This window comes from Ambystoma mexicanum, chromosome 7q (genome assembly GCF_040938575.1).
Source record: "Ambystoma mexicanum isolate Mex_15411 chromosome 7q, UKY_AmexF1_1, whole genome shotgun sequence".
Classification (NCBI taxonomy): Eukaryota; Metazoa; Chordata; class Amphibia; order Caudata; family Ambystomatidae; genus Ambystoma; species Ambystoma mexicanum.
In genome coordinates this window covers 702,350,057-702,364,242 of record NC_090941.1, presented here as the reverse complement: position 1 = coordinate 702,364,242, position 14,186 = coordinate 702,350,057, and the positions used below count along the sequence as shown (strand labels likewise).

At 42.8% G+C, this 14,186-nt stretch overlaps 1 protein-coding gene across 2 annotated transcripts in view; it reads right to left on the bottom strand.

Annotated features, from left to right (window-relative positions):
* The window catches only part of MICU2 (mitochondrial calcium uptake 2), a 1,758,017-nt gene that overhangs the window by 1,154,559 nt on the left and 589,272 nt on the right, over positions 1-14,186 (bottom strand). For both annotated transcript variants that reach the window (XM_069640674.1, XM_069640673.1), the window contains exon 2: positions 10,125-10,272. In XM_069640674.1, coding sequence (XP_069496775.1) covers positions 10,125-10,272 — 148 coding nt within the window. The remainder of the gene's footprint in view (positions 1-10,124; positions 10,273-14,186) is intronic.

The following is a 14,186-nucleotide window of genomic DNA, read 5'->3' as shown; positions in this document are numbered from 1 at the left end:
CTCATTGCTGCTGGGAGCATCTAAAAAATGCATTAACAAATTCCAGATAATGGAGAACAACGCAGTCCGGATCAGAAAAAAGATCGATAGAAGAAGCCATGTGACAGAGGCCAGAAGATCCCTCCACTGGCTCAGAGTAGAGGACAGAATCCTCTTCAAATCCATGACTCTGGTCCGCAGGTGTTTATATGGAGTGGCTCCATCCTATCTTAGAGCCAAGTTTACACGATATACCCGTAATAGAGCTCTAAGATCCCAAACACAAGGCAAGTTACAGATACCCCAGGCATCCCGAACGACTGGCGCTGGGAAATCCTTTCCGGTTCGCGCTGCTCAGCAGTGGAACAATCTCCCAGTCTCCCTGAGAGCAGAGCCAAATCTGTTAATCTTCAGAAAAAAATCTGAAGACTCATCTTTTTAAATAACGTGCCACCTCTTAGCTGTCCTATCCCCGGCCCAACATGAATCTGTCTCTCTGCGCCCTGATGCCTGCGGGCTACCGACACATTACAAATAAAAAAATCAAATCAAATAATTTGATTAATTTATATTTCTTAAATGTTAGCTTGACACTAAAGGTTATGAAAATGTAGATGGAAAACCGACAAATCACTTCTGGGATTGGGTGGTGTGGCTTAAAGCAGGTGGGGAAGCTTCCTTGATGGCGCAGTGGATTTCCTGCTTTGAAGATATACATTAACCAATGCAAATTGGTAGACGAGAAAGAACGATTTCACAATTTAGCCCGGGAATGCATATATTAGGGTGCACCCTATACTACTAAATAAGGAAAAAGCAAAAACCACATTTTTTAAAATATAAAATTCACCCATTTAGTCAGAATGTCCTTGTTTAGAAAAAAAATTGTTATTTGTTACTTTCTTCATTGAAAAAGCACTTTTACTGTTTACCTTGCTTTGTAGGCAAATGTAGGTGTTTATACTCCTTTGCTGTTGTTGGGGGAGAGGCGGTATAGTCCGCCCCCCTGCACCATTCCCGCACCAGGTAACTGTTGTGTGAGCTAAGGGGGGGGGAATCTCCACCTCTCCTGTACTTATTTGCATCTCCCATTTGTGATAGAAGTGCATAAACGCCATGTTAAGGCCTGTAGTATGTACTCCATTTTGTGTCTTTCCAAACGCCATCTTTTTCCAGGCCCTCTGCCGAAACATCCGCTCTCCCTCTCACAGTGCCGGGCACAGCCAGCCCCCGTCACCAACACCCTCGGCCAGCTCAGCACGACTCTTGTTTTCACAGAAACAGAGTCTTTCATTGTTGCTATTAGCAAGTATCGAGCACTAACATAATGTGCTCATCCAAGAATGTGAGACCAAGGCCTGCTCTAGCTCCACTGCCCCATCCATTTCTGCTGACCGACGCATGCCCTTTCTACCCCCTCCCTGCCAAGCCACGGTCCTCTGAACCCATGCCCCCGATTCCCTTTGAATGCATCTGGTCATCGAACCCTTCCCCTGGACCACATTCAAATAACCCACCATATACCTAATCCAGAGTGGTCATATATTCTAGTAACAAATATCTATCCCCCCATGTGTTTTAAGACCGTGAGGCCCCAGAGATCACAAATCAGAGATCGCCCCTTCAGATAAGGCACCTAAAAGAATGACCCCTGACCCATGCCCCATAAAAGACATGGGTTACTGGACCCATTTCACACCAATAGCTCCTTTTCATGTGATAGTTTATACCAGTCATTATTTCTTGTATGCCATGCCGTGTTAATTAGCTTAGACAGCTCTACATCATCTCTGAAGAACTTCGCCCGACCTTCACCCTGCAAGGATGCGTCCAGCTGACCACATGAACTGTAACTGGTGGAGAGACAGCAGCCAATGGAACCCAGGTACCCAGTATGGATCTGAGATTAGTATATGTGCATAGCCTATCAAATGTGTTAGTTTTCTACCTATACATGACGTAATCTATGACGCTCAGTTCCTTCTTAATGTGCTGCCCGTGTATATCTTTTGGCAATGTGCTGCCTGTGTATATCTTTTGGCAGAGCGTTCTTGGGCAGCAGAGTTCTTTGCTTGCATTTATTTTACTTGTATACATTTTGGTTCCCTTGCAACTACTCTCCTGGTCTCATTCCCTAGTGGGGTGTGTACTCTATTCTGTCTATTTGGACACATGCATGATAAGGTGCAAGCCTTCACTGTTAACCTCTTCTTTATAATGGCCGAGGATCAACTCGGAACCAGTTGCTGAAGTGACGGCGTTTGCTTTTTTAAATCTCAGGAGACATGTTTTCGCCCCCTCATGAGTCCTACTGAACTAAAATAACTATCTATTCTACTGTATTGACATGTCTGGGCTCCAAAAATGTACTACATGGAAAGCAGTGTGTTAAAAACACAAAATATTGAGTTAGTGTAGAATATTGCAGCTCAAATGCAGTGATGTCTTATGCTTTGATCCAATAACACCACCCATCAGATTCTGCCCTATCTGCACTGTCCGTCATTTATATTCAGAGTGAAGAACACAGATTGCCTACATCATTCGGAGTTCTGCAGGGAAATAGGACACTTGCCTGCAAGACTTGTATTGTGAGTCAATGGACAACAAACACAACCTAAGGTCCTTAGGTGAGTTGTGCTTTCGATTCAACACTGGGAGGTTGCACATTCAGAGTGTTTAACACTGAATAAAATGTCCTATTTTATTTATGTGACACACTGAAAACATATCAAAAGCAAATAGAAGGCAAATAAAAACCCATAGGCGCTGTCACTAAAAGGGCAAGACCATCTGCAATATTAGCCATGTGATTCATTCCACGGGTGGTTGACTGATCAGTTGAGCTATGTCAAGTCCACATAAAAAAATATCATGTCCGAGCCCGTCAGTAGGTAAGGGGAGGGCTGCAACATTATTTCCAAAATATGCTCGGAGAAATTATGTTGTTAAAAATGAATTTCATATTTATAATATTTTGTTGACCACTGGAGTTAAACAACTAATTTTGTATTTTATTGTGGCGAGGACCTAGCAGGACAGTGGCAAAGCACTATACTGAGCGTGGATAGCTAGCGTTTGGGCTGGCATCTTTTAACAGTAGCGCAATACTGTGAGTTGAGGTCTGTAAATCGGTATGTGCGCCCATTAGGATTAGTTCTTGTTAGGCAGAATCCTGTGCAGTTCCCTTGGGGACCACTGCAAAAAGATTAAGACTACAGGAGTAAGAAGTAAACCCAATTGGTAGCAGTCTGCACCACCCAGATTTACCTGGTAGCTGTGGCTGAGCAGTCAGACTTCTCTCAAGAAGAGTAGGGCGGTATACAGATGATACACAATAGGGCTAAAAACACAGTAGAGCAAGAAAACACTGACCAGAGCTTATTATCAAAAGTATATAATTATTTATTCAACACACAATTTAGAAAATACACTAGCACCATAAATCAAAGCAAGTTCAAACACAATCAGAAAAGTATACACACCTCCCTTAAGAATTATTAGACAAGTCTAAGTCAAAAAAACACTTTTTGTCAAAACAGAGGTGAGCGCCTAACTTAGATGGCACTCCAATAATTAAGTAAAAGGAAGAGAAAAAGGCAGGTCATGAAAATAAAACAGTTCCCAACACTTTTAGAAGACCAAAACAAGTTAAAGAAGGCAGAGTCTACTGTAGAGCCAAAGTTCATAGGCCAGGCCCACTTTAAATGGAGCTAGGTGAAATGTGCCCAAGATCACATAGTTGAGAAATGCATTCAAGTCTTTGTAGAAATGTTCAAAAGAGGTTGGGTTGGTTCAGAAGGTAAAGTTAGAAGGTCTGGGGGCCAACCCAGTTGGAAAGCCAAGGATGTAAGGGTCACCTTTAGCAAACCGTAGAAAGGGAGGCCAGGGGGCACAAAGTACCTTTAAAGTTGAGGAAGCTCCAGCGGTGGCAGTTGTTCCTGGCAGCGGGTGCAGTTCATGGTTTCGACCAGGGGAAGAGAGGATCTCGTCGAGGAGGAAACTTGGAGTCGTTGCACTGCCCAGGGAAAAAACCAGCCGCAGAGTTAGTCGGTTAAAAGGTGCATTCCTGGTATTCGTGGTCACAGTGGTGAAGCTTGGCTATCCGGCCGCCGGGGTGCTTGGCACGGGCGATTCGACCAAGAGACGTCCTGGAAGGCGAAATGGCGAACTGGTTGATCCCACCAGCTCAGAGGAAGAAGACTCTTTCAGCAGAAGATCTTCTCTTGTCATCGGGAAAGTGGCGAGGTTGTTGCAGCAGGGTTCCACCGGTGGTGTCGTCGTTGCAGATGGCTCAGCTTCTCCCCTCTTCGGATTTCTTAGGTCCTGTGGCGACTTCTGAAGTTCCAGTCCAAAAAAGCCCGCTTTTATGCAGAAAAAACCCCATTCAACAGCCTAGCTGTCACTCATACATGCTAAGTGGTGAGCCGGGTGGCTCACCACTGGGCCAATCAGAACAGAGTGTGACTTGAGTTGCTAAGGCAACGCAGTCCAGGGTGCCAATTCCCCCACCCACACATTCTGTGGAACCCAGACAGAGTGGCACCAGTTGGAGGGCTTCTGTGGAGAAGCCCGCCAAAAAGTGGAACAAAGGGCGCGACCTTGGTTGGAGTTACAGAGACGGACACAAACGCCATTTTAGAAAAGAGTTCTGGCAAAAAGACCCAACTGGTGATTTTATATTAAATAAATAAACCGGCGGTATCTTTAACATTGCACCAAAAAGTGGTGCGTTTAAAATCAATGGGAAAATCCCATAGGAAATATTCCGGTGGAATATTTTGCGTGGTAACCACTGCCACCAGCCAGAAACTCGACAAGGGGGGACTGGACAGTGCCCCCTTGGAAACAGACCCAGGGGCAATCTAATTAACCCCTTCCAGTACTTCCACAATATGATGGTGTGTACTGGTTCTGTTCACAATTTTGGACTAGTAAAGTCAATGGTGACTTTACATGCCCTGGGAGACAGTTGTCAGTCCCAGGGTATGGAGTCTATGTTTGGGGGTCACTATGACACCCCTGTGTTACTGCACTGAGGGTGCTGTGTAACACATACATTAAAACAGATGATAGCCTATGGAGTAAAAGACCCCAAAGCCCATAAGCACACAAAAAGTCAAAGACATACCTTAAATCATGCCTAAGAGTGGGAGGAAAAGAGTCTCACTCTTAGGAGGAGAAAAAAACTAACTCCAAAAATCCAGCAAAGCTGCTGGGGGACTCACTAGGTTTGGTAAATTAGCCTTATAAGAGAATTCCCCCTAACAGTCCTTGGTCAGGTGTTGAAAAAGCCAGGTTTTAAAAGATTTGTGACATTGCAGAATTGTGGAGGTATTCAGAGCCGATACCAGGATTGAGTCCCAGAGGGTGGATGCATGACAAGAGAAGGATTGTTTGCGGGTCTTCTCTTTGCGGATGAGTTGCGATTCAAGCCGGTTGGTTGATTGACTGCACGAGAAGCTTGTGCCACCAGATATGTGGAGCTTAACTGCCAGGTATGCTGGTGTGCTACTCGGGACTGCTTTGTAGATGATGCATGCAGTTTTGAACAGTATCCTGGCTTGGAGTGGTATCCAATGTATTTCGCGCAGGAAGGGTTGATTCAGGGACATTTCAGTGCACCCGCAATAGGACGTGCTGCAGCATGTTGGACTGTTTTTAGGGTAGTCGGGCGAGCAGCTGGGAGCCCTGGCAGGTGTTCATTTCCAGTTTCAAAAATAAAGGGTATCCGAGAATAATCTATGGTCCTCCAGGTAAGAATACAACAGTTATAACAGCAAACTGGACCAATAGATCGGGGATGACAATATACTCGTAATTCCTTCTTTACTTACAAAATGAGTCATACACACTCATACATTCATAACTACAATCTCTCTAATTCCATCAATATATGGTGTCATCATCAGGTTTGACTTGTATATCTTCTGTGGTATACATAGATACACATCTGTACATAGGAAAGGGTCATACAAGCACAAACAGGTGAGGTCCTGGTCTTCGTCTACTCTTTGCCGAGGATGCCAGGGATGAGGATGCCTAAGGAGGACTTGTCAAATAAGTGGTTGGTGGTGCAGCTGAGTGGCATGGCTCGGTCACATGACCAACAGCCTACTCAATGCTGTCACCCATAAAATGTTGGGGTGGTGGGGTCGAACAAGAAAGCACTACCAGTCCAAAGTTACAGCTCGGAAATTAAAGTTTCCATAAAAGCAGCAATTATAACAAAGTGAATAAAAGCCACAATTCAATATGGATCCATTAATGATTAAATAAAAAGATCAATTATATTGTATATACATCCATAGCTTTCAGATTAGTTAATAGTTCCAAAAAGAAAAGCAACAGCAAAGTTACAGTGCATAAATGTGAGCAGAAAACCTACCCTATTACTCTAAGAAGTGGGTGTACTGAAATGATATGATAGGTTATTTATAATGCGCTTAATACCCAGAGGTTACTAAGTGCGGACCCGGGGATCGAACCTGTGGTGCTCCGTGTCGTCTTGCTTCCAAGGCGAGCACGTTGCCCCTGAGCTATCCTCCCGAGACATATCAACAGGAATACGTACATACATTAGTTTGCACATTTAGCTGTAGAAATTATTTTTTTACATACACTAGCCAGGGATTGTGTCCTCGGGTAACAGAGTCAGCAAGGAAGTTCCCCCACCCCTCGCACAGCTTGTGGGAGTAGGTGTGGATAAAAACACAGGAATCTTATTCCGCAGAGCCATTTTTTGGGCAGCAAACGCAAAAAGAGTACTCCAGTCGGTGCTCCTCTGCCGGCCCATCTAAGACAACTTAGATGCTAGTTTCACAGCAAATTGAGAATATCAAACGTGAAAAAGTGTAGGGGAACATTCTTCAACCAATGAAAGAAACCTAGGTCTATAAAAGAGGTTCACACTTTCCTTGGGATGACCCACGTTATTCATTTTTAAAACATGTGGTCCGTGTGCATATTAATTTAACTAATAAACCTCTAGCTTGTGGTCAGAGGCCTAAAGAAACATTTGATAGAGTCACAGAAAATTCTCACCAGTCCTGTGATATATAAAGGTTGCTGTATCTGCCCACTGACGTTTAGATAATCCATTTGACTGTATTTCTACTAGAGAGATTTCTCTGCTACTCTTATCAAGGTCTTCAATAGACTGGTTTAAGGACTGTACTTAGTCCACACATTTACATCACTTGTGATATTGAATCAAAGCCTTTATTCAAACACTCCTCTGTTTATATCCAGTACCTGCCCAATGAAGTTTTAGGTTTGTGGTCCTAATCCTGCTACCTTATCCACCTGAAACCATAACAGAAAGTGTGCATGAAGGTCATCTATGGTATCTACATTTCTAGATTTCTCTAATAGCCACCAAGTCTCTCTGTAGTCAATTGGTGCACAAGTATCTACCGCAACAAGGGCAATTCCCCAATTTACACAACGCGCAATCCATGTGTGAGGGTGTGCACACCACTACAGACTACACAAAGGGTCTCATCATTGTGGGGTTTAAATGAGGGCAGTGAGAACACTGCAAGCATTCTGGGTTATTTCTCTTTTTACTCAGTAGGTCAGTAAATATTGTGTTAACTGTTTCAGACTGACTGGTTTATGTCAAATATATACATACTGCTTTAGATTGTGGAGACAGCAAAGGGCAAATGTGAAAATCTCCCTTCTGGTACTAGATCTACATGCAACAACATCAGGCAATGCCATCCAGCAGTAGATATACCAACTCTTACACTCTACAGTTGGAACTCATACACAAAGTTGCCTATAGGCACCAAATACAGTATGGCTCTCTGCTAAGTGTTGCTTGCCTATGCCAGTCTGGGATTGCCACTCCCCACGGATGACGCCAATACAAACTGTGTATTCCTCCAGGCATGCTCACGCTATTCTGTATCGTGGGGATTGGAACCCTTAATTGTTCTCTTTTCCCCTAATACGGGTTCATAATCGTAATTGTGAATTACTTAAGGCTGCTCCCATCCTGAACGGATACAATTGTGCTCAACTACCGATTGTCTGACTGGGACCAGGGGCAACTTCACCACAGGTCTCAGTCGCCTCATCAATCCTGAATTCTTAATTTTCTGGATTTTGCCAGTTTATTAGTAAGAAGATTTAACCATTAACCATAAAAGTTTGTCCTATGAGAAATCTTCTCTTTGAATCGAGAGTTGGGCCTTGAAAACGACCAGTGTGTCGAAACACGTGTCGGCTGTTCGCGATTTGGAATATACTACACATTCTTCTAAATTTAAGAGTTCTAGTAACATTGTTATTCACAGTTATACCTTTTCACCCAATTTAACTTCCCACACCCGTAATCTTTTGCTCGACAATATACCCATACTTCACTCTAAACCGAACCTACTTATGTTCACTCTACCTAATTATCAAAATAACTGCTTAAACACCATCACACCTGATCAAGCTATATTCCCACACACCTCTCCTCTTCTCTTCCTTCCCAAATGCATATTGTTCTACATGCTGTTTTTATGGTTTGAATCATGTTTATTATATTGCTTCTATGTTCCATGTTTAATGTATTCTGGTTGTTATGCTGTAACGCGCTTTAGTGTAAAGCGCTATATAAATAATAAAATACACAATAGATGTCACTACAGTTTTATTTGTAAGTGATCCAACTACCTAAGTAGGAGCGAAGTGCTACATCTTCACAAAACAGAGCTACATGTGGCCGTCTTCACAAACAAACTCAATGCTATAAACGCTTATCCAAGACTGTGTACATAATCAATGCCACACTGTAGAAATATTACCAATGTAAGGCTCCGACAAAAATGTAAGAATTCTGTAGGTGATTGGAAATGATGTGAACAAATCCTTACTGACACCTATGCCAAATCAATGGCATGTGTTGAAAGCATTCGAACATTCAAATGACATCAACTGGAATGGCAGAACCATGATGTTTGGCCAGATATCACCAAAAAGCACACATCTCATTCAGAAAGTTGAGGACAGCTAAGTCAGGCGTGGGAGGAGAGCGGCTTCCATCCTCATGCTTGCAGGCACCCCAATTTCTTGAATGGGCATGTGTACAGAGGGCATCTGTACAATGCAAGGAGTCCTTTTTTTATTGCCAGTGCCATTTTAATTTAGATTACCTATTAAATCTAATATTTAGAGATGGCAAGGTGAGTCCTTTGCAGGGGGCCACATGCTGTTTTTTTTCTGCCTGAATGACAATGGTGCTAATATTCCTGATGTGGCGACTTGGGGAGAGATTTGCACTGTCATGAGTTAAAAATGAAGTTCCAACAGGAAGTATTAACATTGCATTTAAACGGTCTTTAAAGATTGTGCGAAAAGCAAACAAATGGAATACTGGAATAATATAGCACTTTTGAAAAGAAATAGTACAATATAAAGGTACATGGGGACCTGAATGCTGCAGTACTCAGACCATCAGCAATTTGAGTAAGCATGCGTGTACTGGGTCAGTATCCCTTTCCCCAGGGCTTCCCCTTCTCCCGTCAGTATTGTAATGTTACTTACAGCCCTGCAATTGGGCCTTTTTCATTATGCCCCTAGACTATGGAATTATACCACTCAAACGATCCATCAGGACATCCAATGACTGGTCTTTTGACACTTGTTTCTTACAATCATTCATAACATTTTCTGCCCAACAGCTGACCGGTAACACTTTTGGATAACTCCTTTCTAATTAAAGTAGTACTACGAGATGCTTTGGACTACGACCCCCATGATTCCCTCACTATTGACCATGCAGTCTAGGGCCGATAGGAGTTTTAGCCCACACGGCTAGCAAAACATTGCCGATTGCAGCTGTAGGGCAAATGGTGCCTCTTTCTGTGAGGACACTGACAACTTTCGGAACGAATATGCAGAGTTAACGAACATGCGTTAACTACGACATATCTAAAACCAACTAAAATATAAACTAAAAATAGTTATTCCACGAGTAATAAGAACACCTATTGTTCAAGCACCAAGAGGGCATTTGATCTGTGGTGTGTGCTATAGAGACTCGTGCTCGTATTTCTGTATTGTCTGTTCTAATTGAAGGTCACATATTAGCTTCATTTCTCCTTAGACACAATGACATACAATCTACATACAAGTAGAAACATACTTACGTTTCACGTTCTCAAACATCACAGAGAACAGAAAGTCTCTTGGAGTCATGTAAAACTCCCCCTCGTATTGTAGGGAGGCAAAGTGCATGAAACGCTGCTTTCGAATGGACTGCTTTTCTGCCATCTCATCAACGAGATCACCTTCAGACTTAAAAAGAAATGGAAAGTGGGGTAAATAAATATATAGAGAAAAACCAACACTTGACACTTTATTCAATCATTGTGCAACATCGTCTTTGTCTCAACCTTATCCTTCCCAATCAAAGACTGATCCAGAACAGTGGTAAGGAAAGTGGTACAACCACACCTCTTGATACCAAACTACCCGATGTTATTACAGTCCCCATTTTCCAGTTGTTGCTTTCTAGCCAAACAACTTTTGCATGCTAGCACTTGTCTGCCATTACTGTACTTAAAACGGTTTAAGGTCTTTCCATCCAATGCCATTGCATCTCCTGCCAATCCATCAAATTTTTTCCATCTAAAAACTTTGCATCTAATGTATTTTTCATTTTGTTTTTGTTTTTCCCATTTTTTACCCTTTACAATGTAACTAAACAAAAATTAACCGTTTACCTCCCAAAATAATGCATTAAATGCAAAGTTTTTAGATGGAAAAAATTTGCTAGAATGGCATTAGATGCAATGGTATTAGATGGAAAGACCAGATACCCTTAAAACAGACAAATAAAAACAAATGTCATCAAGTAAATTTCTGTAGACCAAAAGGCTAGTGCAGAGGTGGCGGAGCTTCCACAGCATGAGGTTGGGTTTCTTTCCTGCACATTTTGGGCAAAGTCCCCCTTTGCAGGCTCTTGTCCTGCCCCAGCATTGGTAGATCTTTCCCACTAGTCCGGTTGTTCAGAGGAACCAGTGGTGCTAGGGCTGGCCGATATATTGAGTTTTGGAGATATATCCATATATTTTCAAAATCGATAAAGGATGAGACACGATCGTTAACATCAAGATATTATACGGCGGCGACCGGCGCCCTATGGTTAAGGTGAGTCGGACTCCCATGGGAGCCTGAATAAACAAATTACTAACATTTGACTCGTGCAGCAGAACTAGACGGTATAGTCAATTAGGGATGCACGGGCATCTCCAGACTGCAAAGGTTGTTTAAGATTCATTAAAAAATTTAAAAATTAAGAAAAACATAAAAAAAACAAAGTTGCAGCCTACTTTCCATTCATTTTCCCCATAGGCAAAAAAAGGTCAATTTTTTTTCACAGTTCAAGCCACTGGACCAGGTCAAAAACAACTTGAGCACAAAGTGCCGACTTGAGGCCTTTTTGGGGTATGGGGTTATTCCAGCCAGTAGCTTTTTAAATAATTGATGGATAAGGAGATGACCTTGTCCCCAAAAAGAAAGTTATATATTTCCCGATGGGCATTGCAGCATGGTTTGTTTGTAGAATTAAAAAAAGCAGCCATCTTTTTTGTTTCCTCGATGCAAGAGGACGCGGCTATAGCCGAGGATATGGGAAAATAAAATACAGAAAAAAAGGCTTTTGCAGGTCAAAACAGATGCAAATGCCATCAGTCCAGAGGTGGGGGGGGGGGGGTTGGGGGTGTTAGAGGATGCCAAGTTAAATTTGGGAGTTGGAGGGGGGTCTAGGGTTTGAGTTTGCAACCTCAGCTAGGGGCAGAATAGTCACGAATAGCTGACATTTCTAAGCAAACCATCACAGAAGCAGTGTGAGTTTTGGGGGAGCGGGTAGGGGGTCACGAGGCCATCCTGGGTGTGTGGGGAGAAGGCACAAAGGAGGGGGACACTTGGTGAGGACCTGGGGGGCAGGAAAGCATTTTTTAAAAGCCGTTTTTCTGATATTCACAGCTATGACTACAGATAGCCGAGGCTATCTGCAGTTCTGTACCCATGGCTATATAAAGAAAATCGATATTTTTACAGCTACAGTGATGTCGGGGTGAAAAAACACTTGACACGATCGGCATCAGGAACTCCAATCCATGCAGTAACCAGGACTGACCCCGCTTAGCTTCAAAGCAAGGAAGCGGCCGGCACCCTCCGGTTTTGTTGACTAATGAATGAGCACAAGTTAGAGCGGTTGTATACTAATTGACCTCGGGAGAATTGACCTAATTTAGAATGTCAATTTGGACATATATGTGGGGGGAAAACCCCTGCAACCTCCTACCCAATCCCCAAAAAAATAATACAACCCCCCACCCAATCCCCTTATATTATTTATAATCCAAAACCAACCCAATACATATATAAAATAACTAAAAAAATATAAAGGTCAATTGTGCAGAAGGTCCATTACGACCACTATAATTAGGTCAATTTGGGTAATATCAGTAGAGCAACATAACCTGAGCGGTCGGCATCTTCCTTGTTTAGAAGGTAAGCAGGGCCCGTAACGATTACTACCTGGATGGGAGACAGTCCACAGTTCTGTATGGCGTGTGTTTCTTAGTTTTAAATATCTCATAACACACCAAGAAAACACATGGCATCTGCATTATTTTTTTGAAAATAGTGCTACTGTCAGTCCTTGCAAGTATTGCACTCTAAAGGTCAAGTTGCCATGAGGCCCACATTAAAAAATAGTAGCTATTTACGGGTAAGGAGAGAAGGAGAGAGAGAAGGAGAGAGAAGGAGAGAGAAGGAGAGAGAGAAAGAGAGAAAGAGAGAAAGAGAGAAAGAGAGAGAGAGAGAGAGAGACTGTCTAACACTCAGGACATCAAAGATGACATCACTGATGATATCACATGTGCATTTACTTTTCAGACGAGGGGTTGTGAATGTAATTTTAGCAAAAAAATATCAGGGATTATCAGGACATGTGTAATAAAGTACATACTTCATCACGTAATGTAGTGTTATAAAGAAAATTCCATTGCAGTGTTCTTTCTAGTACAGGAACCTACTCATACAGAAATGTAGGTATTGGCTGCAGCATACACCACAGAGGTGCTAAGTTCGTACTTTCCAAAGTTGTATAATAAAAAGGTGAATGTTTCTGTATCACACTTTTCTGGTCTGTGAAACATGTACTAAGTTGCTAATAATGCATCACTTACTACATATATCTAGTGCTACACACAAAACATAAATAGGCTACAATGCATACAAAGATGGGGCTTATATGTGGAGAGTAAAGTAAGCATACAAGAGGCAGTATCATTAGGAACTGTGTATAATCTACATGATGGGTTTCACACACAAAAATGATTGCTGTGTTTCAGGCCTGCTTCTTCCACTATATAAACGCTGCGATTACATTCTAAAGAAAGTAGTGTAAGAACATGTGAGAATAGCAACATTAGTAAATGTAATACCTTTTCAAAGTGAAGTTTCTGACTGTCAGTAAATAAACCCACCTGGCCTAGATATGGCAGTGAACAAAAACGAAGGGGCTACACATGTGATGTCATCAATGACATTGTGATGTCATCGTTGATGTCCTGGGTGTTAGTGTTAGCAGTGCACAGTGGCGCGGGCAGTTATGGTTGCTTAGCCTACCATAAGGAACAAGTTACTTACCTGTAACTGTTGTTCTCCAGCATGGGTCTGGCATGGATTCACATGCTCATGAATATTCCCCGTCGTCAGGCTGGGAATCCTCGGTAAAGAAAAAATCAGTATCAGTTTCATTTCTGATCTGTCTTTCTTAGTAGTAACCAATCACTGGTCTCTGGGTCATACTGCCCCCAGCCAATGACTGCCCTCTCCCTAAGCCCCGCCCCTGGCAGCCATCCTCAGATTTGGTAGCACGTAAAGTGGCAGTATGACCAAGTGAAGAGCCGCAGAGGGGGAGGAGGGAGGGTTCGCAATTGTGAATCCATGCCAGACCCCATGCTGGAGAACAACAGTTACAGGTAAGTAACTTGTTCCTTCTCCAGCATGGGGTCTGGCATGGATTCACATGCTCATGAATATAAGAATACATAGCAGTACACACATGCACAACCACGGGAGGTGGCAAGGCTCAACATTAAGCATCTCTTACCTCATCACCAAGGTGTGCGTCGACCTCCATGTAGCAGCCCTGCAGATGTCCAGCAGGGGCACACCAGACAAGAACGCCGTGG